Source organism: Hoplias malabaricus, chromosome 3 (genome assembly GCF_029633855.1).
Source record: "Hoplias malabaricus isolate fHopMal1 chromosome 3, fHopMal1.hap1, whole genome shotgun sequence".
NCBI classification, from domain to species: domain Eukaryota; kingdom Metazoa; phylum Chordata; class Actinopteri; order Characiformes; family Erythrinidae; genus Hoplias; species Hoplias malabaricus.
The window spans coordinates 76,606,726-76,631,816 of record NC_089802.1 but is presented as its reverse complement, the minus strand read 5'-3'; the positions used below and the strand labels follow the sequence as shown (position 1 = coordinate 76,631,816).

At 46.4% G+C, this 25,091-nt stretch overlaps 2 protein-coding genes across 2 annotated transcripts; both read right to left on the bottom strand.

The window, feature by feature from the left end:
* Nucleotides 1-478: 478 nt before the first annotated feature.
* On the bottom strand, nt 479-16,587 carry srp68 (signal recognition particle 68). The gene is made up of 16 exons (XM_066665929.1): nt 16,435-16,587; nt 14,441-14,507; nt 14,213-14,326; nt 13,020-13,215; nt 12,644-12,726; nt 12,350-12,459; nt 11,245-11,327; nt 10,641-10,781; nt 8,595-8,693; nt 8,419-8,486; nt 8,069-8,222; nt 6,772-6,866; nt 4,580-4,709; nt 4,238-4,313; nt 4,070-4,122; nt 479-2,323 (listed from the first exon to the last, which is right to left on the bottom strand). Exons 1-16 carry the CDS (start codon nt 16,520-16,522, stop codon nt 2,096-2,098), a joined length of 1,785 nt encoding a protein of 594 aa, XP_066522026.1. The 5' UTR covers nt 16,523-16,587; the 3' UTR covers nt 479-2,095.
* A 721-nt stretch (nt 16,588-17,308) lies between these two features.
* Nucleotides 17,309-24,568, bottom strand: polg2 (polymerase (DNA directed), gamma 2, accessory subunit). The gene is made up of 8 exons (XM_066665344.1): nt 23,979-24,568; nt 20,138-20,255; nt 19,801-19,906; nt 19,469-19,654; nt 18,372-18,512; nt 18,125-18,205; nt 17,876-17,976; nt 17,309-17,799 (listed from the first exon to the last, which is right to left on the bottom strand). The coding sequence occupies exons 1-8, from the start codon at nt 24,376-24,378 to the stop codon at nt 17,634-17,636; spliced, it is 1,299 nt and encodes a 432-aa protein (XP_066521441.1). The 5' UTR covers nt 24,379-24,568; the 3' UTR covers nt 17,309-17,633.
* Between the last annotated feature and the right edge of the window lie 523 nt (nt 24,569-25,091).

Sequence of the window (25,091 nt, the reverse complement as noted above, 5' to 3'; positions counted from 1 at the left end):
ATTATTTAAGCTTTAATTGTAAGGTAAAAATAGCTTTAAAAGGCACAGAAACTAAGAGTTTGGGTTTTATCTTCTTGGGCTCCCCCTAGTGTACGGTAGGGGGAGGGAGGGGGGTGCTTCCCGACCCTGCTCTTAAAGTTACATAGTGCATTTTCTGCAGTGCTGAGCCTAGAGTAGAGGCTCTGTTCTCCGTATTACAGGTCAGTGAATCACCGTAATCATTTTGAAGCTGTAATTTTAGTGTTCTTTGAAGTGGTTTGTTGGATATTTGGTTCAAACGTGAAGTTAACCCCTGGGTATCACGAGTAAACCAGCGAGTGTGATGCACTCTCCAATAACAGAAGATTGAAAGAAGAAACCAAACATGCCTCGTCTGACTGGCTATCACCAACAGCAGGCGCTAATCAAACTCAGATCGTTGTGTTTCTTGGTGTGTGTTTTATTTTGAATCATGAGTCTTGGCACCAACATTCGTTCCCATGTTTATTCATCATTCGGTTTTACAGGTGGCCACAACGGAAAACATCCAGCTCTGGTGTTCAGATCCACCTCCTCCTAATACTTGCCACTGGTGTTTTCTTACAACACGTTTTTAAAAAGAAAAACAATTAAAACAAAGATGAAAAGAACCAGACGGAAAACAAAATATCAGTAAAGAAGCCCAAAATGGTCAATGAAAGGTAATAAAAGTGTGTCTACTGAACTGGGACAGATGAGACCAGCTGTGAGGCGCTACGACGAGATCGACTTTGGTTCTAGACGCTAAAGAACAGCAGCACCGCGTCTACTGCCACGTGTCTACGCTTTAAGGGGTGAGACTCTTGGTGGTTACACTAAAAACACGTAAAACTCCCTACAAACGTTTCCAGAAATGCATCCAAACTAGAGACGGAGACGAGTAGCTCATTTCAGTGACAAGAGTTTATCTCAGACCAGACTATCACTGCCTCTCTCTTTGTTTATCTACTGGAGCCAGTTGTTCTGATGACGTCAATTCGTTTGTGTGTTTGTACAAGAAGAGTCCAGGGTTAAAAAAGACAACAAATATGCATCGTGAGATTACAGTCTACCAACCGAGCTCAGAGAAGCAGCCACTGTCCCGGTTCCGATGGTAATTACAACGCTATTTTCATCGTGACCTGTTTCTCTTGTCTGAGTTCGTCCCATCACATCCTGGATGATTGACACGACACAATTCTAGGCATTCCAGAGCCACCCCATAAAAAAAAACCTAACCACTTTAAATATTTCCTCGTGTGGAGTCTGTGTTTGTGGCAGTTCAACTGTACACCACTGACATTTTGGACTGAGAGGTTAAAAATGAATGAAACACTAGATCCGTAAGTTTGCCACTGAAAGGGGAAACAGCGAGGAGGGCACCAGAGCTTGGAACGACGTGTCTCGCGTTCCGAAACCGACCCCAAATCCTTACCCTATATCCTTCCAGCAGTTTGGTGGAACTCAAAAGCGAATTTAACTCATCGGGGGATTACCAGGTTTGGAGAAAACGGTTTGAAGTAAGGCCCTGTGACAGAAGGTAGAGCCCTTCATTTCGATTTGTAGTTCATATAACGTGGAGCCAACCGATCAGGGGTTAATCGTATTTGGAAATCATGTTAACATTCTCTAGGATTTCAAAATCCGCGTCTTAATTCCAGTCTCCATTTTGGATTTTTGTAAATGATCGGGGGTCAACTGATCGGCCAACCTTGGTACATCAGGTGTGCCCACACGGGGAAATAGTGTTAATGTCAAATAAGTCTCTACTTATTCTAAATATTACATTGCAAAGGAATGGTGTTACTTTCATATCATCTGACCTACCCTTACCCAGGTGTGATTACAGAATCCAGGACTGGAAACTGGATTTAAGAATTCCAGATTTTAAGAACCTGCATGGCTGTGTTCCCTCTGCTACAGCTCATGAAGTACCTGACGATTGGCAGAGGAAGTCAACACCATCAAGGCCCTCCAGGACTTGAACTGAATGTATCTAACGACTGTTTTCAGAAATATGAGAAGGATAGAAAGGGAAGGGGATTTGAGCGCAACTCCAGCTCCCAGGTTTCCACTCGGTGAACCCCGAAGCCTCGGTTTAGCTGCCGAAGCCGAAGATGCCCTTGATGTAGCCGGTCAAGCCGCCCTTGCCCTTCTGCTCCACTTTGTCATCCAGGGGCGGGAAGGCCACGTGGTTGAGCGCCAAGTCGAAGAACAGAGGCTTGCACGGGATCGGCTGGAAGTCTGGAGGAAACTGCACCAGGTTGGGCTGCTTGCCCAGGAGAGAGGGGTCGAGGCGGAAGGTTTCCAGTCGATCGGAGAGAGGCTGAGGGAAGAAAAAGAAAAATGCATCCCCATTACATGATGATATTAGACTGAGTGGAGGCTAGCTCAAGTTTCTTCAGAGACTAGAAGCTAGATGTAGCAGTGAGATTACACAACTCCACACGCCTGCAGGAGAATATGAACCGCTCATTGTGTTATACGCTAGACCTCCAAGAGTTCAAATATAAGAAATAAGAGCAGTGAGAGTGGCGAGTGCTATGGTAAGCATGTTGTGAAAGTACGCTGATACCACAGGGTGGGTGATAGTATCACTGCGTTTGTGTAGGTGTGTGTTTATAATCACAGATGCTTAAGATGCCAACTCTGGGTGTGTCACCTACACATGAGTAGATAATATTGTAGCACAGCAGCAGACTTACAAAGATTACACAGCCCCAGCCGTTAACTGGACGTCTGTTTAATGCACCTATAGTGTGTATGTTGACGGTAATCGTTCGTTTTGTATCACTTCAATAAATATTAAACGTAATAAGCAAAGGAGGCTATTTGTTATCGGTCAATGTTAAAATGGAGACAAAGTCGATGCTGAATTCAGGAGCATTTTCATGCAAAAAGATAGACACACAGTGACCTAAGGCCTGAAACAATGCCCTGTAGCAGCAGCACCCCCCCCCCACCCCCCCCCCCCCCCCCCCCCCCCCACACACCCTTTTTACTTTTTTCTGCCCAGCAACATTCCATGGTTCTACACCCATCAACCGAAGTGTTTGTGCGTGAGTCAGTCCTTCACAGGGCAACACAGACACACACACATTCACTCACTCACACCTGCGGACACTCGCCAATCCACCTACCAACATGTGTTTTTGAACTGTAGGAGGAAACCGGAGCACCCAGAGGAAACCCACGCAGACACAGAGAGAACACACCACACTCCTCACAGACAGTCACCCGGAGGAAACCCACGCAGACACAGAGAGAACACACCACACTCCTCACAGACAGTCACCCGGAGGAAACCCACGCAGACACAGAGAGAACACACCACACTCCTCACAGACAGTCACTCGGAGGAAACCCACGCAGACACAGGGAGAACACACCACACTCCTCACAGACAGTCACCCGGAGGAAACCCACACAGACACAGGGAGAACACACCACACTCCTCACAGACAGTCACCCGGAGGAAACCCACGCAGACACAGAGAGAACACACCACACTCCTCACAGACAGTCACTCGGAGGAAACCCACGCAGACACAGAGAGAACACACCACACTCCTCACAGACAGTCACTCGGAGGAAACCCACGCAGACACAGAGAGAACACACCACACTCCTCACAGACAGTCACTCGGAGGAAACCCACGCAGACACAGGGAGAACACACCACACTCCTCACAGACAGTCACCCGGAGGAAACCCACACAGACACAGGGAGAACACACCACACTCCTCACAGACAGTCACCCAGAGTGAGAATTGAATCTACACCCTCCAGGCCCCTGGAGCTGTGTGACTGCAACACTACCTGCTGCACCACCGTGCCGCCCTATGTATGAATCACAATGTTTAAAATAAACTTCACGGGAGTTTGGAACCAAAAAAAAAACCTGTGTGTATATGTTGGAGTGTGGAGGGCCCGCTGTCAATATCAATTAGATCAATTATTAGATCAATAAACTATGAGGATCAATGTGTTCGCCAGTAGGTTGAGTACAGCATCACGTGAGGTGTAGTCCTGCTTGATAAACCATACTTTTCCTTTTCTACTGTCTATTACCTTGTTGTCCTTCACCTGCTGCTGAACAGGTGCCTCAGCCACCTCTTCCTTATCTGAAAGAAAAAGACGACAAACAAAAAACATGACAGGAGCACTACTCAAAACACCATAAACACAGCCAGTTATTAGCTACAGTCTAATGATTCTAGGTGTCAGGAGAAGGCCTACCCAATATGGCAGCCGCCTGAAGGGAGTATTTCTCTGCATTGACCTCTGCAATGAGCTCCTGGACATCTGGAAGGTCCTAAAAGGTAAAAGAACAATAGGAGAAGGGTTTAAAAAATAAACTCACATGGAAAGTAGACACATTATTATATCAGAAGTCATTTAAAAAAAGTAAAAAAACCTGTCAACTGTCAATCATCAACTGTCACTTCTGACAATTCACATTCATTCATCAAACAATTAAAACTCCTCAGTCAGGCTTTGTAAACTTGCACATTTAAGCATTATAGATATTTTACTGAATGATAAAACAGTTTGAGATCAGCCCCGCAGTTTAAAATGCACCTTCAAGCTGTTATTGAGGTTTTTGGCCTTGGATTGGACCTCACGTGCGTACTTCAGGACTCTCTCATACAGAACCAAGGCCTCGCTCCACTTCTTCACCAACACGTAAGACTGAGCGATGAAGAAACACCTAAACGGGTATGAGAAACAGGGCCACAGGTGAGGGAGGGACGAGCGAGAGGAGCAGTGGGAGTAATTCATCACTCAAAGATGTTAAGAAATCTTACAAAACTAGTTGCATTAACAACAATCACACAAACTGAAAAGAAAAATAATTAAATCACACATTTCTAGATGGTGTACGATGAGATCATTTTCAGACCTGATCTCCAATAGCTGCCTCTGTATGTGATTTATTACCACAGACAATTTCAGTTCTAGTAGTAGTTCTAGTTCTAGTAGTAGTTAGTAGTTCTAGTAGTAGTTGTTGTTGTTCTAGTTCTAGTAGTAATAGTTGTAGTTCTAGTAGTAGTAGTTCTAGTAGTAATAGTTGTAGTTCTAGTAGTAGTAGTTCTAGTAGTAGTAGTAGTTCTAATAGTAGTAATAGTTCTGGTAGTAGTAGTTAATAGTTCTAGCTCTAGTAGTAGTAGTTCTAGTAGTAGTTGTTGTTGTTCTCGTTCAAGTAATAGTTGTAGTTCTAGTAGTTGTAGTTCTAGTAGTAGTAGTTCTAGTTCTAGTAGTAGTAGTAGGTAGTATTTATAGTTCTAGAAGTAGTAGTTCTAGTAGTAGTAGTAGTTAGTATTTATAGTTCTAGTAGTAGTAGTAGTAGTTAGTATTTATAGTTCTAGCAGTAGTAGTAGTAGTAGTAGTAGAAGTAGTTGTATTTCTAGTTCTAGTAGTAGTAGTTGTAGTTCTAGTAGTAGTAGTAGTAGTTAGTATTTATAGTTCTAGTAGTAGTAGTTCTAGTAGTAGTAGTTGTTGTATTTCTAGTAGTAGTAGTAGAAGTAGTTGTATTTCTAGTTCTAGTAGTAGTAGTTGTAGTTCTAGTAGTAGTAGTAGTAGTAGTTAGTATTTATAGTTCTAGTAGTAGTAGTAGTAGTTAGTATTTATAATTCTAGTAGTAGTAGTAGTATTTCTAGTTCTAGTAGTAGTAGTTCTAGTAGTAGTAGTTGTTGTATTTCTAGTAGTAGTAGTAGTAGTAGTTGTAGTAGTAGTAGTTGTTGTATTTCTAGTTCTAGTAGTAGTAGTTCTAGTAGTAGTAGTAGTAGTTAGTATTTATAGTTCTAGTAGTAGTAGTAGTATTTCTAGTTCTAGTAGTAGTAGTTCTAGTAGTAGTAGTTAGTATTTATAGTTCTAGTAGTAGTAGTTCTAGTAGTCTCTCTCTCTCTTGACTCTCTAGTGGACACATAAGGCAATCAATTTAATAACCAGACACACGTTATCGAATGTCTATCGAGGCTCCATTGTCATGGGCACTGGTTTATTTAGAAATTTCCCACTCGTGTTGTTCTCACCCAAATACATGGGTACAGGGGTTAGACAATGAAACTGAAACCCCTGTCATTGTAGTGTGGGAGGATTCATGGCTAAATTGGACCAGGCCTGGTGGACAATCTTCATTAACTCCACACTGCACCAGTAAGACCATGTGCATCCAATGGTTCAAACACTGTGTCCTGAAGGCGGTGCCGTGTATCAGGACGACAACGCACCAATACACACAGCAAGACTGGTGAAAGACTGGTTTGATGAACATGAAAGTGAAGTTGAACATCTCCCATGGCCTGCACAGTCACCAGATCTAAATATTATTGAGCCACTTTGGGGTGTTTTGGAGGAGCGAGTCAGGAAACGTTTTCCTCCACCAGCATCACGTAGAGACCTGGCCACTATCCTGCAAGAAGAATGGCTTCAAATCCCTCTGACCACTGTGCAGGACTTGTGTATGTCATTCCCAAGACGAACTGACGCTGTATCGGCCGCAAAAGGAGGCCCTACACCATACTAATAAATTACTGTGGTCTAAAACCAGGTGTTTCACTTTCATTGTCCAACCCCTGTATGTTCCCCTGTATTTGAACGTCTCACTTAAAGCTTAAGATTTTCCCCCTTTTCTCTGAACTGCAACAATTTAAAAAATGTACAACAGTCCCAAGCCAGTTGACTGAATGTTACTTGGGCTACATTACAGTGCTGGGGTGTGGCAACAGTGATGGATTCGCCTGAACTGAGATCAGTTCACAAACACATACCTGTAAGCCTTGTAGACCAGAGTCTTCAGGGCCACCTCTTTCTGAAAGACGTGGTCTTCCTCCAGACCTTGCAGGGACGACAGTTCTGCGAGGCTCTGCATGACAAGATTACAGAGAACAAAGAGAGGCTGATTAGAGGGACGAGAAGAGATAATGGCCACAGACACCTGGTCAAGTTGGTTTTGGTTTGCAAGATTAGGTAACTCTAGTCACGTTTGCCGAGTCACATCTAACAAGAATCTAAAGGATGACGACAAAGTGCTAAGGTCTACTGTGAATCAAATGTGAAATTCAGAAATGCATTTATGTGATATGTATATTCTACATTAAAGGCTAAGCACCAAATGAACAAACAAATAAATACAGTGGAGTTTGAGTTCCTAACTTGTGTTTATTGATAGTCAGAAAACATGTTATTTTTTACTAATTCAAGGAATAAGGTTTAAAAGACCTAGCAGTAGGTCTAGTTCTAGTAGTAGTAGTAGTTCTAGTAGTAGTAGTAGTTTTAGTAGTAATTCTAGTAGTAGTAGTAGTTCTAGTAGTAGTTCCAGTTCTAATAGTAGTAGTTATAGTTCTAGTAGTAGCAGTAGTTCAAGTAGTAGTAGTAGTAGTAGTTCTAGTTCTAGTAGTAGTTCTAGTAGTACTAGTTCTAGTAGTAGCAGTAGTTCAAGTAATAGTAGTAGTAGTAGTAGTAGTTCTAGTAGTAGTAGTTCTAGTAGTCGATCCAGAAAATGGACTAAATTTGTCCACTTTAAACGGGCACTTTGGAAAGGACCATCCGCTCACTCCGTTATCTGTAGCTTTCACTGGCGCTTTTCCAACAATATGGGCATGTAAGGACACCAACGAAAGGTGTTCAAGAGCCTCTGTAACATGGAGGTAAACAGGGTAAGGACACTCACTTCGCCTGTTTTAGTTGGTGTTAGTTAACGTTAGCTTGACTCGCTAAACTCGGTGTCTCAGATTATACTCGGCTACGTAGCTGCATTACGGAGGTTTATAGTGTCGGATGAATTCGAGTTCGACTTCGATCACATTTACAAGAATAACGGTACCTCTAAATTTGAGTTTAGCTTATTGCTAGGCTATTGTCATGAATAATGTTGGTTATTTAGCTAGATACTGTCATAACAGTCAGTCATAACGGCTGTTGTCCACCATTGACGCGTTCAAGAATTTCCGTAAGTGGTGCTTAGCCTTTAACTTTGGCAATTATCAGTATTTAAAGATATTACAACTTTACACAGCAATTTCTAAATATTGAATAATAGGGTGCTACTGTAGCGCAAACGTTTACCTGTAATATGATATCGTAGAGTCGTATCAGGTCCTGGGGACGTGGTCCTCGCTTGTTTTCGTCCGTCTGCGGCTCCTTAAGCTTTGCCTGCAGCGCATGGGCCATGCTTTCATTCCTCTTCACCACTGTCCAGAGCTTGATGTAGGTCAGGTAGCTTCAAAATCACAACCAAAAACACATCACCTGATATTTAGAATGACCAGGGATTACAAAACATTGTCTAGAGTCACAGATAAAATAATTAAACAGCTCCACACTGGTCCAGCTCTAAAAGCCATGTCTGTAATCCAAGCTATTACGTACTTCTCTCATTTCTCTGTTGTAAAATGACGTATTTGTGCAGCACTTACCTGTGAAGGTACTGAAGGTTGGAAACTTTTCCAACATCAGCACTGTCTGCAGCTCTTTCTCTCTGCTTCTGTTGGAGTTAAACACACAATTCTAAATTATATATATTTTCTTAAACAACGTATACAAAAGTGTTCAATCTAGAAGTTTAAAAAGCTTGAGTAAAATGTGCCCTTACCACATCAGTCCTCAGCTCCTCTCTCACGGCCTGGATAGTGTCTCTACACTCGGCCAACAGGGTCTCGTACAGACGCTCTTTTGTCTCATCATTGGCTGCCTGCAAGAGAGGAACACAACTGGGCATCACTGGGCAAGAACACAACCTGGAGGGGGCGCCAGTGCTTCACAGGGCGACACACACACACACTTACACCTAGGGACACTTGAGTTGCCAATCCGGAAAACCCGAGCACCGAGCAGTTGAAACCGGAGCACCCGGAGGAAACCCACGCAGACACAGGGAGAACACACCACGCTCCTCACAGACAGTCACCCAGAGGAAACCCACGCAGACACAGGGAGAACACACCACACTCCTCACAGACAGTCACCCGGAGGAAACCCACGCAGACACAGGGAGAACACACCACACTCCTCACAGACAGTCACCCGGAGGAAACCCACGCAGACACAGAGAGAACACACCACACTCCTCACAGACAGTCACCCGGAGGAAACCCACACAGACACAGAGAGAACACACCACACTCCTCACAGACAGTCACCCGGAGGAAACCCACGCAGACACAGGGAGAACACACCACACTCCTCACAGACAGTCACCCGGAGGAAACCCACGCGCAGACAGAGAGAACACACCACACTCCTCACAGACAGTCACCCGGAGGAAACACACGCAGACACAGAGAGAACACACCACACTCCTCACAGACAGTCACCCGGAGGAAACCCACGCAGACACAGCTAAAAGAATGAGTGGCATTTCACGACAGATCTAATCCCATCCTCTTCTTTTTTTTACTTCTAATTTCCCCATTCAGCTCATTCAATGAAGGTGGTGTAAAAGTCCACAACCAAAAAAGAGAATTAGTGGCTGAGCAGCGTTCTCCACCGAGGTGAATTCAGAAAGAATGCATGCAACACACAGAGGATAAATATTAAATTACGCAATTTATTCCTCTTTGTAATTATATCTATTTTATTCTGACACTGTGACGTTATACAATGGAGTTTTACATTTAGTTCCCCACAAACTAACACCACAGCCGTATGAGATACTCCCAACCCCACTGTGTAGAGCTGAGATTGTTTTTCTCATTGAGTTAAGTGTTAAAGCGCTGCTTAAGCAAATGCTATCGCTCAGAGGTGTCAAACTGGGTTCGTTCGTCCACAAATTAGTGTCTACCTCAAACAATTTGTTCATGAAAGACTTCTGGAGTAGAGGAGGATTTAAACTAGTTATGTTTAAGGAAGGTGAACACTTTCTGGTTCGAGTTCCCAAGCTGGAAACATGACATTCAGAGCATGAAGTAGTGTGTTGATCAATAAAATAACAAGTAAGATGACCCTTTGGGGATAGTGGCAGGAGATGATGTGATATATAAACACACACAACACACACACACACACACAGAGAGGAAGTAGTCAGGTATGTCACAAAGTCATGTAGGGAACACCTTAAAAGGATAAGCCCAAGACTGGAGAAACCAGTTCTTTAAGCGAGAGAGGGGGGAACTGGACATCAGCTGGTACCTACAAAGCTACAAACTGCATCTACGTGGTCAGAGGAGCTGTGAAAATGCACAGTGAGTGCAGAAACACCGAGGTGGCTTTAACGTTACGGGGAATCGATTGATTAACGTGTGTTTGTGGCATGTGTGTGTGTGTGTGTGTGAAGACTGAAGAGATGGCTATCAGCAGCGGGGCGGAAGGGTGCAGTCCAGAATGTGGTCGGACTGTGACGGGGCAGCATGCCTGAGCCTGAGGAGCCTGAAGCTGAGGAGTGGCAGGGTGGAGGAGATACCTAACATCAGCTGCAGGGGTGGAGGAAACACCCACAACCGCACAGAAGTGTTCTCTGCAGAGGTCATATATATATTCGCTTATAACACGTGCAACCATTTCATATGGATATACCATCACCACCCCTCAGAGGGTTCAGCGTGGCGGAGAGCAGCCTCCACTGGAGGAAAGATGAAGGTGAGGAGCTGAATAATGTGTGATCACCAACTCTGGTCCTGGAGAGGAGAGCCCGGTTCCTCACCTGTGCGATAGCAGCCTCATTGTCAGCCAGCCCCAGCAGGAAGATCCGGGCTTTATCGATTTTAACAGGTACAGTGCGGCCCCTCCACTCCACCTCGCTCATAGTGGCTGCCTGCTTTGCCCTCGTCTGAGTGATCAGAGCCTGGAGAGAGACATGGGAGAGACATAGACCTGTAAATACACCACCGGGATTCTTTATTCTTTATTTATATAGAGGCACTCAATGTCTTTTTATTCAAGTCAAGCCAATGTATCAGCTCCTGACTGAAGGAATGATCAACTGAGGAGGAACTGACAACGCTCCTGCAGCGCCCTCTAGCTGTGGAATTACATGTTTGCGATTACTAGACCATCCCAGGACATCTGAACACTCTTAGAGAAAGAGAACGTTGTTAAAAGACGGTGTTGAGCTTGTGCTTTTCTGTGTGCATTTCTTTACAATAAAAGTATTCTACGCATGTTTTTCTTTCTGCTTTAATCATTAGCTATTGTTACTGAATGTTTTCATTGTTCTCTGCTTTATGTGAGGACTCATTTGCATGTGTTGAAATATGTGAACGCACTTGAGAAAGACTTGAGAAGCAAATAAACTTATGACATCTGACCTCAAGTTTCTCAGCCATCATCCCTCCGCCGTGTCCTGCGCTGAGCCTCATCTGCATCAGGTCATTTATGGCATTCTGGTCACCTACAGGGAACAAAAAGAGAGGTCATGGGTACAAATACCATTCGGTTATTTTCATGTGGACAATAAAAGTGGCTTCCTAAAGTGGGAATGATAAAAAAAAACCCACATATGGGTGTGTGTCCTACATAAGACATAAGTTTATTTGAGCCACAATTAAGCAGTAAATAGTAACTTGTAGCACTTAATCTGTTAATTAATTCATTCATTCGTTATCTGTAAGCACTAAACCAGTTCAGGGTCGCGGTGGGTCCAGAGCCTACCTGGAATCATTGGGCGCAAGGTGGGAATACACCCTGGAGGGGGCGCCAGTCCTTCACAGGGCAACACAGACACACACACATTCACTCACACCTATGGACACTTTTGAGTCGCCAATCCACCTACCAACGTGTGTTTTTGGACTGTGGGAGGAAACTGGAGCACCCGGAGGAAACCCACGCAGACACAGGGAGAACACACCACACTCCTCACAGACAGTCACCCGGAGGAAACCAACGCAGACACAGGGAGAACACACCACACTCCTCACAGACAGTCACCCGGAGGAAACCAACGCAGACACAGGGAGAACACACCACACTCCTCACAGACAGTCACCCGGAGGAAACCCACACAGACACAGGGAGAACACACCACACTCCTCTAATCTGTTCAGTTGTTTTTTAAATTGACCACATGACTGTCAGACACACAACCCTCAACCCTGAGCACAGAGAGGCACAGCTGACGTAGGTGGTGATGGCAGGATGTAGTTATATTTTGCCAAAGCCATTTAGTGCACTCACTAAAGTGCAGTGTGAAACCCAAACGTACCAGATGAAATGTACACAGTTAAACAAACACACACTTTGATTAAAGCCTTGGTCCCTTTTTTACACTATCTAATCTAATCTAATTATATTGCATTTACACTGATATATACACAACCCAATGCTGATCATGAACAATACACACTACACAATTGTGTGCAGCGTATCACTGCAGAGCATTCAGAAAAGGGGTGGGGCCAAACCAAGCCTTACCAATGTTATAAGCACAGTAGCGTATATTTGGAGATATCTCCTCCACTCTCTGGTGATAGAGGACCGCCTGCTCCTCGGTGAACGCACTGGCCAGCTTCTCATAAATGGTTCTGAAACAATTTACAGCAGTTATTTAAAAGACACGGTTTCTTTTACAGCTACAGCACACTTTCAAAACGAAAATATAACTATGAACATTGTAAATAGCCTAATGAACAGAGCACGTCCAAAAGGTACGACGAACAGACCCCAGGTGTCAGTAGGACCCAGGTGGTCAGGAGGAAACACACTCACTTGCACTTGTTGAAGGCTTCCATGGCAGCTTTCCATTCCTGCAGTTCAAACTGGACCATACCGGATACATAGGAACTGTAGGCCTGCAGAGTTGAGCACGCCATTAGATTAATATATAATCCGTATGTATTAGTCCTATATTCACATGCTAATCTAATATAGCAGGGCCAACTGACTGCCTAAACGTCCCTTAACCAGTCTACAACGGTGAAGCTCCTGTACCCCAGCAATAATCACTCAGCAGCCACAAAATACAGGGGTTTAAGAAAACGGCTCTGACAATGATAAACTGGTAACAGATACACACACAGTTCTACAATGATATGGTGAAGACACACAGCAGCAGAGTCTAAGTGTGATAACCTTTAAAATGTACCTGAGCCTCTAGTTTGGTCTTGGCATCGACCCGAGGGCTCTCGCACAGTTTCTCCAGATGTTCTCCATGTTTTGCTGCTTTGCGCAGACGGGCCATCAGGTGAAACCGCTTTCTCGGCTCAGTGTTCGCCTCCTGCTTCAGCTGCATGGCATAACTCCATGCTCTCTCTGCCTCCATCACCACCAGCAACAGGTACCTGAGAGAGAGAGAGAGGGGGGGGGGGGGGACAGAGAGAGAGAAAGAGAGTGAGGGGGGAGAGACAGAGAGAGAGAAAGAGAGAGAGAAAGAGAGAGGGGGGAGAGAGGGGGAAGAGAGAGAGAGACAGAGAGAGTGAGAGAGAAAGAGTGAGAGAGAGAGAAAGAGTGAGAGACAACAAGAGAGAAAAAGACAACAAGAGAGAGACAGACAAAGAGAGAGAGAGAGAGAGAGTGAGAGAGAAAGAGGGACAGAAAGAGAGAGTGAGAGAGAAAGAGAAAGAGAGAAGAGAGAGAGAGAGAGACAGAAAGAGTGAGAGAGAGAGTAAGAGAAAGAGTGAGAGAGAGACAACAAGAGAGAAAAAGAGACAACAAGAGAGAAAAAGAGACAACAAGAGAGAGAGAGAGACAGAAAGAGAGAGACAGACAAAGAGAGAGAGAGAGAGAAAGAGAGACAGAGAGAGAGAGAGAGTGAGAGAGAAAGAGAGAGAGAAAAGAGAGACAACAAGAGAGAAAATAAGAGACGGAAAGAGAGTGAGAGAAAAAGAGAGAGAGACAACAAGAGAGACAGAGAGAGAGACAGAGAAAGAGAGTGAGAGAACAAGGGAGAAAAAGAGAGAGAGACAACAAGAGAGAGAGAGAGAGAGAGAGAGAATCAAAGCAGTTTAAACCATAGTTTTCAGAGCAGAAAACAAGAAAAAAAGTAGTGACCTTTCCTGAAAACATATTGAATATGGACTCCGACATTTAACAGTGTTTCATCACACCTTTGTTGTTCCATTGGCCACCAGTTTTTGAACTACAACAGAAGTCTCTTGGCATAAGCTGCTAGACACCTTTTTAAACTGTAAGTGAAAGTATGTTGATTAAAACTTACAAAAATCTAGAAAATAAATAGAAAAAAAGTACAAAATATAACACAGACTTGAGATAATGGGTTATCAAGGAAATGATCAGATGTGTTCTACTGCTTCAGTAGAAATCAATAACACCACACACCTGTTGTCCGACACCATTTCCACTGTTACTTTTTTGCCGGTGAATTTGTGCCTGTTGCCCATTTTAAACCCCAGAGTTTTGCGCAGACGACGCAGCCTTCGGGAACAATATCCTCTGAGGGAATTACAAGAGAAGGAAGGTTTCAGCATGAGCCATCGAATCATCTTCATCACTTCAGAAGGATAATAATAACAGTAATTATCATAAATATCCAGAAGCACACCTCACCTGTAACGCTGGTAATCTCCATGTCTGAGGCCATGCTGCTGCTGGGAATCTTTTATTATCTGGAGAACTGTAAGATGGAGCTAAGGAAAAACTCTCTCAGCAAATCCACCTACTAGCACCCGGAGGAAACCCACACAGACACAGGGAGAACACACCACACTCCTCACAGACAGTCACCCGGAGGAAACCCACGCAGACACAGGGAGAACACACCACACTCCTCACAGACAGTCACCCGGAGGAAACCCACGCAGACACAGAGAGAACACACCACACTCCTCACAGACAGTCACCCGGAGGAAACCCACGCAGACACAGGGAGAACACACCACACTCCTCACAGACAGTCACCCGGAGGAAACCCACGCAGACACAGGGAGAACACACCACACTCCTCACAGACAGTCACCCGGAGGAAACCCACTCAGACACAGAGAGAACACACCACACTCCTCACAGACAGTCACCCGGAGGAAACCCACGCAGACACAGAGAGAACACACCACACTCCTCACAGACAGTCACCCGGAGGAAACCAACGCAGACACAGAGAGAACACACCACACTCCTCACAGACAGTCACCCGGAGGAAACCCACTCAGACACAGAGAGAACACACCACACTCCTCACGGACAGTCACCCGGAGGAAACCCAGGCAGACACAAGGAGAACACACCACACTCCTCACAGACAGTCACCCGGAGGAAACCCACGCAGACACAGAGAGAACACACCACACTCCTCACAGACAGTCACCCGGAGGAAACCCACGCAGACACAGAGAGAACACACCACACTCCTCACAGACAGTCACCCGGAGGAAACCCACGCAGACACAGGGAGAACACACCACACTCCTCACAGACAGTCACCCGGAGGAAACCCACGCAGACACAGGGAGAACACACCACACTCCTCACAGACAGTCACCCGGAGGAAACCCACGCAGACACAGGGAGAACACACCACACTCCTCACAGACAGTCACCCGGAGGAAACCCACGCAGACACAGAGAGAACACACCACACTCCTCACAGACAGTCACCCGGAGGAAACCCACGCAGACACAGGGAGAACACACCACACTCCTCACAGACAGTCACCCGGAGGAAACCCACGCAGACACAGGGAGAACACACCACACTCCTCACAGACAGTCACCCGGAGGAAACCCACTCAGACACAGAGAGAACACACCACACTCCTCACAGACAGTCACCCGGAGGAAACCCACGCAGACACAGAGAGAACACACCACACTCCTCACAGACAGTCACCCGGAGGAAACCCACGCAGACACAGAGAGAACACACCACACTCCTCACAGACAGTCACCCGGAGGAAACCCACTCAGACACAGAGAGAACACACCACACTCCTCACAGACAGTCACCCGGAGGAAACCCACGCAGACACAGAGAGAACACACCACACTCCTCACAGACACCACCCCCAATGACTCTAGAGCAACACAGTGCCACATATAATGAGTTTGCACCTGATAATTATGGCTTGCTATTTAATAATAACAATTATTCCTCTCACAATAGTGACTTTGCACTTACATAATTATGCTTTTACACAACGTACTACCTGACTTTGTGTCCCATACAACTGAGTTCACACGTCATTATTAATTTAATATACATTTAATAGGACGTTATGGTTATAATATAAAATAAGACCTCATTAATAGGTAACAATTAAATTAAAGGTAACCCCACCATTTTCTGTATATCTTGCTTAGTCATTACACATTATTAAGACTTGGTAAACGTTGGTAATATGTTTTAAAAGTGGCCTAAACGGTCCCCTGCAGCTATTTTTAGGCGTGTGTTTCACGGATTTTGATTCAAGAGACACATACGTTGATCAGGTCGCAGTTTAGTGACACGTATGTGTTTAAGCGCCCCCTCTTAACCCTCACACACAACCCAAGCGCGAATAAAGCGCTTTACTCCTTCGGATCCCCCCTTTAAACCTGAAGGATACTCTCCAGACTGAGCCCTTGGTCCGTCAGGTTCTCCTTGTTCTCCTCAGACGGAGATATTTTCACCTCGTTCTGCTTCTCGGCGGCCATTTCTCTCCCGCAGCACAGCGGCTCAGGCACCCTGAAAACCACCCCCTGACCCGGCAGCACAGACACAGAGGCGCGGCCTAGAGGGAGAGGGGGCGTTCCATTCCAGCGTCATGGCGCCCTACTCCCTACACCCTACTCTATATGACCTAGTTTTAAAGTAAATTAGCGTCCCTTGCTGCTAAACAGCATTCAAAGCATATTTTCCGGTAGCTGGAGGCTGAAGGGATTCCACAAAGCAGGATTGCTCGGTTAGCATGCTAACTTAAGCCTTAATTTGAAGACTGTCCAATAGAAATCTCCATCAGCTCTGTTACGGACAGCCTTGATTTTGGGGCTAAGCTAACAGGCTAAACTGAGAAATCCTGCATTGTGGAACACCCACAGGATGTATGATTTGGGGCAGATAAACTAATCCTAGGTTTATGGCTGTCAAGTAGTAAGGTCTCTAAGGCCTTTTTTTCCCCGCCACTGGAATCATCTGACTTGAGTTTTAAGCTAGCTATGCTAGCTAAACTGAGAAATCATTTGGTGTAGTACACAAAAGGACAAGCCAAAGCGTTACCTCAGGCTGTTTACTCACATTCTTCCTTTAAAATCAAATCATATTTACTCCATACCCTACCCAAACACTTTACTTTAATGTATTCCACTGTTCTAACAAATAAGGATAATTATTGTTATCATATGGGCTACTTCCTGTGTGTTCATTAATGTACAAATCATTTTTAAATTAGTTGACAGTAGTTAAAAACTAATAAAACATATGCTATGAATACAAATGTTGTGGTCTTTATTGTACATAAACATGTTACGTCCATAATGTACATTCAGCTGATTTTTAAATCAAACAATAAAGGTTTTGAAAGAACACATTTCAAGTCCATCGTTGTTCTGCTTGAAGTAGACATGTTGACTAACACAAAAACAGATAATACTGACAATAAAGAGATTTGGGTAAATTATCTAGTACATGGTCTACTGCTATACTAGATCTATATATGTCTATGAATAGTCTCTCAGTATTATCTTGAAGCCTGAAAATTCCACTGCAAAGCTGAAGTAGAAAACATAGGGAAACACGTGTATATTTTGATGATTCTAACTGAGCATTTCAGATGTTTTCTGCAGCAGAAATGTATTTAAGAAGAAACTGTCTGATCTCTGAAATGTGCATGGTTTCTCTGATGGTGGTGTCCCGGTTCCGTACCAACAGAAGTCCGTTCTCCAGCGTACTCTCACTAATCATCACTGTAAACAACACACCCATCTCGTCATACCTACACAGACAAAAACGGAGTGTGAATCCATGAAAGTAGAGCCATTAATCATAGGATTTATTGACGTTGTTCTCACTTTGCATGTAGACTTTCCAAAGAGGACGGAGCGGTGTCCATGTATCCCGGCCAGGCGGATATTCCTGCTTCCAGAAATTCCTGAAGCAGACCCTCACAGACCTTAAGAAATGTTTGGAGTGAGAAAAAGACTATGACGAATGATTCAAGCTACAACACACTGTTAACATTTGCCCAAAATATAGAATGACTACTTTTATATCAAGGAAAATTACACCTTGTTGAAGGTTTTGAATGTGTTTTTTTTTACCTGTCGGAGTTCAGACGTGGACCCTCTTCCCATGTCTAGGGCTATTTTAACGGGGGCTAAAGTTGGATGCAGTTTCAGCACCTGTAAGGAATTGGTGAAAATATTCACAATAAACAATACATCATTTATTTTTTAACACACAAGGCATGTTGTATACAGTCATATTTATTTAACGAATTATTGACTGTTAAATATATAGATTGATTGTTGGAAGAATTATTTAAACAAACAAAACACTCTGTTTTACCTTTCTCTGATGAAGTCTCTGCTTGCTGTCCACTTTCTGAACGTGTTGTAAAGAGTTGGAGAGGAATGCTAGCACTCCTCTGTCCATATTCGCACTGACCAAGAGAATGTGAGGCACGATCGATTTCCTCCCATCCTTGCACTGTACATACAGACCATAAAAAGAAAATAAGCCCTGCAACATGCGTTAAATTAAATATGATATATGTTGCATTTGCTGTGTGAGATGGTAGAGTCGCTGCCACACATCTCTAGAGTCTCGGGGTCCTGGATTTTATCACTGCTTTGGGGAGACGGTCGGTAAGACATTTGGTGTGTTTTCTCTGTGTCTATTTGGGTTTCCTCTGAGTGCTCAGGCTTCCATCCATCCATTATCTGTAACCGCTTATGCAGTTCAGGGTCACGGTGGGTCCAGAGCCTACCTGGAATCATAGGGCGCAAGGCAGGATTACACCCTGGAGGGAGCGCCAGTCCTCCATAGGGCAACACACACTCACACAGTCACTCACACCTACAAACACTTTTGAGGAAACCGGAGCCAAAGGGAGAACACACCACACTCCTCACAGACCGTCACCCGGAGGAAACCCACGCAGACACAGGGAGAACACACCACACTCCTCACAGACAGTCACCCGGAGGAAACCCACGCAGACACAAGGAGAACACACCACACTCCTCACAGACAGTCACCCGGAGGAAACCCATGCAGACACAGGGAGAACACACCACACTCCTCACAGACAGTCACCCGGAGGAAACCCACGCAGACACAGAGAGAACACACCACACTCCTCACAGACAGTCACCCAGAGCGGGACTCGAACCCACAACCTCCAGGTCCTTGGAGCTGTGTGACTGTGATACTACCTGCTGCCTCTCACAGTCAAAAAACACGTTGATAAGTGGATTAACTTTGCGGACCGGTCCACAGTAGTGAGTGTGTGGGTGACTAGGTGAGTGTGTGATGCGCTGCCATGGACAAGCCTCAGGATGTGCTCCTGCACTGTGCCCAGTGATTCCAGGTAGGCTCCGGACCCACCGTGTCACAATGAGTGGGATGTGGTTACAATGAATGTGATCTGTGTTGGCCTTTACCTGTAGTTTGGCTCGGCTGCCATGGTGCCTTCTGAGGAGCTCTGTATCTCCCAGGCTCCAAAGAGTCTCAAGGGTTTCAGAACCAGAAGGAAACCGATAAAGAACCTTAACTCCACGAGATGCTCCCTCTCTCAGCTCCTCACTCATCACATCACACATACTGAAGTCAGAGGGACCTAAAGCAAACTAGAAAGAACAGGTTATGGGTCACTGTGCTGAGATTGTTCTGTAGAGTTATCTGAACATGTGCAGTGCAAGCAGATGCTTCGTACCAGACTAGAGCCAGAGATTATGGTACCGGGACATTCTTGAAACACTGTGAACATGTTTACCTTTCTCCACCACTGCAGTCTTTGACGTGCCCAGTAGTCCAGCCACTGGGAGGAGGTCCGAGGAGAGCAGAACCACACCAGCGAGGTCTCTGTCACCTCAGAGGAACTGACACACGGCAGAGAGACAAAAACAAACCAGTCAATGATTCTACAGTTATAATACAATGCCTCTGGGTTATTGTTAAGTTATAACAGCGTTTAACAGAAGTCTAGAACTGACAGAAACTCCTGGTCATTGAAGAGGTCAAGTGCAATGTCAATGGAAGAGAACCACTGAAAATTCTCATCCCTGAGCTAAAGGTAAGAAAAATAATGAGGTTAAAAGCTGAGGCCTCACCAACCGATTGTATCTGAGAGCGCAGGTTCAGGGCGGAAACACACACCTGTTTCAGCCAAACCAAAGGGGAGCTTCCTGTTGATGAGCTGCAGAGAGGGAACATACTGCTCCAGAGCACCTGCAGATCACAAAGCAAGTGACAGACATGCGTACAAAAATCAGTCGGATTAAGATGAGGACATACTGTGGGTCATTGCCCATTTATCATATAATGTTTAAGTACAAGATGTTCACTTTCAGGGTCTTCCAGGTTTGTGGCGGCTGCAGAGCCTAGCCAGAGTTATTGAGTACAAGGCAGGAACACAGCTTTGACAGGGAGCCAGTACATCATTGGGCATCTCTCTCTCACCCACACCCACACACACACACACACACACATCTGTGGATGATTTTGCAAAGCCAATACTACTACCAGCAGCTGTGCTTGGACTGTGGGAGGAACCCACATAGACACAGGGTGAAAACACAAAATCCTCAAAGACAGTGACCAGAGAGTTTAGCAGTGACAAAACTGCAGCACCACTGTGTTGCCCTTTATTTTTATATTCCATCCATCCATCCATTATCTGTAACCGCTTATCCAATTTAGGGTAGCGGGGGGTCCAGAGCCTACCCGGAATCACTGGGCGCAAGGCAGGAGCACATGCTGGAGGGGGCGCAAGTTACACACAGGGTGACACACACACGTAATCCACCTACTAACATGTGTTTTTGGACCATGGGAGGAAACCGAATCACCCGGAGGAAACCCACGCAGACACAGAGAGAACACACCACACTCCTCACAGACAGTCACCCGGAGGAAACCCACGCAGACACAGGGAGAACACACCACACTCCTCACAGACAGTCACCCGATGAAACCCACGCAGACACAGAGAGAACACACCATACTCCTCACAGACAGTCACCCGGAGAAACCCACGCAGACACAGGGAGAACACACCATACTCCTCACAGACAGTCACCCGGAGAAACCCACGCAGACACAGGGAGAACACACCACACTCCTCACAGACAATCACCCGGAGGAAACCCACGCAGACACAGGGAGAACACACCACACTCCTCACAGACAGTCACCCGGAGGAAACCCACGCAGACACAGGGAGAACACACCACACTCCTCACAGACAGTCACCCGATGAAACCCACGCAGACACAGAGAGAACACACCATACTCCTCACAGACAGTCACCCGGAGAAACCCACGCAGACACAGGGAGAACACACCATACTCCTCACAGACAGTCACCCGGAGAAACCCACGCAGACACAGGGAGAACACACCACACTCCTCACAGACAATCACCCGGAGGAAACCCACGCAGACACAGGGAGAACACACCACACTCCTCACAGACAGTCACCCGGAGGAAACCCACGCAGACACAGGGAGAACACACCACACTCCTCACAGACAGTCACCCGGAGGAAACCCACGCAGACACAGGGAGAACACACCACACTCCTCACAGACAGTCACCCGGAGGAAACCCACGCAGACACAGAGAGAACACACCACACTCCTCACAGACAGTCACCCGGAGGAAACCCACGCAGACACAGGGAGGACACACCACACTCCTCACAGACAGTCACCCGGAGGAAACCCACGCAGACACAGAGAGAACACACCACACTCCTCACAGACAGTCACCCGGAGGAAACCCACGCAGACACAGAGAGGACACACCACACTCCTCACAGACAGTCACCCGGAGGAAACCCACGCAGACACAGAGAGAACACACCACACTCCTCACAGACAGTCACCCGGAGTAAACCCACGCAGACACAGAGAGGACACACCACACTCCTCACAGACAGTCACCCGGAGGAAACCCACACAGACACAGAGAGAACACACCACACTCCTCACAGACAGTCACCCGGAGGAAACCCACACAGACACAGAGAGAACACACCACACTCCTCACAGACAGTCACCCGGAGGAAACCCACGCAGACACAGAGAGAACACACCACACTCCTCACAGACAGTCACCCGGAGTAAACCCACGCAGACACAGAGAGAACACACCACACTCCTCACAGACAGTCACCCGGAGGAAACCCACACAGACACAGAGAGAACACACCACACTCCTCACAGACAGTCACCCATAGGAAACCCACGCAGACACAGAGAGAACACACCACACTCCTCACAGACAGTCACCCGGAGGAAACCCACGCAGACACAGGGAGGACACACCACACTCCTCACAGACAGTCACCCGATGAAACCCACGCAGACACAGAGAGAACACACCATACTCCTCACAGACAGTCACCCGGAGAAACCCACGCAGACACAGGGAGAACACACCATACTCCTCACAGACAGTCACCCGGAGAAACCCACGCAGACACAGGGAGAACACACCACACTCCTCACAGACAATCACCCGGAGGAAACCCACGCAGACACAGGGAGAACACACCACACTCCTCACAGACAGTCACCCGGAGGAAACCCACGCAGACACAGGGAGAACACACTACACTCCTCACAGACAGTCACCCGATGAAACCCACGCAGACACAGAGAGAACACACCACACTCCTCACAGACAGTCACCCGATGAAACCCACGCAGACACAGAGAGAACACACCATACTCCTCACAGACAGTCACCCGGAGAAACCCACGCAGACACAGGGAGAACACACCATACTCCTCACAGACAGTCACCCGGAGAAACCCACGCAGACACAGGGAGAACACACCACACTCCTCACAGACAATCACCCGGAGGAAACCCACGCAGACACAGGGAGAACACACCACACTCCTCACAGACAGTCACCCGGAGGAAACCCACGCAGACACAGGGAGAACACACCACACTCCTCACAGACAGTCACCCGGAGGAAACCCACGCAGACACAGGGAGAACACACCACACTCCTCACAGACAGTCACCCGGAGGAAACCCACGCAGACACAGAGAGAACACACCACACTCCTCACAGACAGTCACCCGGAGGAAACCCACGCAGACACAGGGAGGACACACCACACTCCTCACAGACAGTCACCCGGAGGAAACCCACGCAGACACAGAGAGAACACACCACACTCCTCACAGACAGTCACCCGGAGGAAACCCACGCAGACACAGAGAGGACACACCACACTCCTCACAGACAGTCACCCGGAGGAAACCCACGCAGACACAGAGAGAACACACCACACTCCTCACAGACAGTCACCCGGAGGAAACCCACGCAGACACAGGGAGGACACACCACACTCCTCACAGACAGTCACCCGGAGGAAACCCACACAGACACAGAGAGAACACACCACACTCCTCACAGACAGTCACCCAGAGGAAACCCACGCAGACACAGAGAGGACACACCACACTCCTCACAGACAGTCACCCGGAGGAAACCCACGCAGACACAGAGAGGACACACCACACTCCTCACAGACAGTCACCCGGAGGAAACCCACGCAGACACAGAGAGAACACACCACACTCCTCACAGACAGTCACCCGGAGGAAACCCACGCAGACACAGGGAGGACACACCACACTCCTCACAGACAGTCACCCGGAGGAAACCCACGCAGACACAGAGAGAACACACCACACTCCTCACAGACAGTCACCCGGAGGAAACCCATGCAGACACAGAGAGGACACACCACACTCCTCACAGACAGTCACCCGGAGGAAACCCACGCAGACACAGGGAGAACACACCACACTCCTCACAGACAGTCACCCGGAGGAAACCCACGCAGACACAGGGAGAACACACCACACTTTTTCTTCTTCCCCTCAGTGAATAACCTCAAAACAATACATCCACCCCCCACTCTCACCATGAAGGAGACCAGTCCTCAAACCCTGGCTGTGCTGAGAGATCCTGGCCAGTCCTTCTCTCAGCTCATTTTCTGGCAGGTTCTCCAGCTCGTCCAGAGCTTTTTTGTCCACAATCTTCAGAGTATCCAAGCATTCAGAGCTGTGACGAGCGCTGATCCCAAACACATTCGGTTTGGAAGAGACCACTGCAGTCCACCACTGCTGCAGGACATTCCTCCTCAGCTCTGTGCCCAGGGGACCGTAAAGGCCAGGTTTGTTCTGAATGTAGTGCTGCAGCTCCAGAAAAGAGCCCCCGGACTGGTTCCTCCACTGCTGCTGTTTCAGTTTCTCTCTACTGAGGAGAACAAGGCGTTTTCTAACGCAGTATGTCAACACACTGCAACTTAGAGCTGTTCTCATCGCTGGGATTACTTTGAGGGCTATAGAGTGACCTTATCCATCCTCCAGGAGGAAGTAGTATCACTTCAGGACAACGTACCACTGAAAGGACTGGAGTGTGTTGTGGCCACTAGCTGCTCACGGTGCTGCTGTCACACCTCGCGCGTGTGAACACAGCCTCGGAAATGCTGCCAAAATAAAAGTCACTTTGTTTTACACTCCTGGTCCGGTTTACCACCGCAGGAAAACACTTTGTTCATATCCTGTTACAGAATGTCGTCAGTCTGTTGCTCTGCATACTTGATTAGCCACGAGGTAGCCATTAGGTTCATGTGTCTCACTGCTGCAAGGGACACTGACGGGATGGTGTGAGTGGATCAGACACAGCAGTGCTGCTTGGAGTTCTAAAGATTTTTGGACAGTTCATTTCACTATGTATTGTTTAGGCTGTATGCCATTAAATCCATCCTTTATCAATGTGAATGAATTACACCACATGGTGTGTCACGCCTATAGTGTGAGAGACTTGTTTAAATGTATAAAAGGTATTGTTTAGGCAGTATTACAGTAATACTTTTTCCATTCTTCATTGCTGTGAATGTAGTTGGCCGTAATGTGTGTGGTGCTCATAGTATTCTATATGAATATGTTTGGCATAAAACTATGAAGATACTATATTTTATAATATAAAATATTTAAATCCATGTATATTATCCCTTCTGTAGTTTTATCAT

Excerpts from the sequence above, each read along its gene's own strand:
- srp68 (XM_066665929.1), bottom strand. The coding sequence starts at position 16,522 with ATGGCCGCCGAGAAGCAGAACGAGGTGAAAATATCTCCGTCTGAGGAG. Across the intron at positions 14,327-14,440 it reads GGAGATTACCAGCGTTACAG|AGGATATTGTTCCCGAAGGC; the intron begins GTGAGGTGTGCT and ends TAATTCCCTCAG. Across the intron at positions 10,782-11,244 it reads TGATGGCTGAGAAACTTGAG|GCTCTGATCACTCAGACGAG; the intron begins GTCAGATGTCAT and ends GTCTCTCTCCAG.
- polg2 (XM_066665344.1), bottom strand. The coding sequence starts at position 24,378 with ATGAGAACAGCTCTAAGTTGCAGTGTGTTGACATACTGCGTTAGAAAA. Across the intron at positions 20,256-23,978 it reads GAGGACTGGTCTCCTTCATG|GTGCTCTGGAGCAGTATGTT; the intron begins GTGAGAGTGGGG and ends TGTGATCTGCAG. Across the intron at positions 19,907-20,137 it reads CTCTCAGATACAATCGGTTG|TTCCTCTGAGGTGACAGAGA; the intron begins GTGAGGCCTCAG and ends GCCGTGTGTCAG.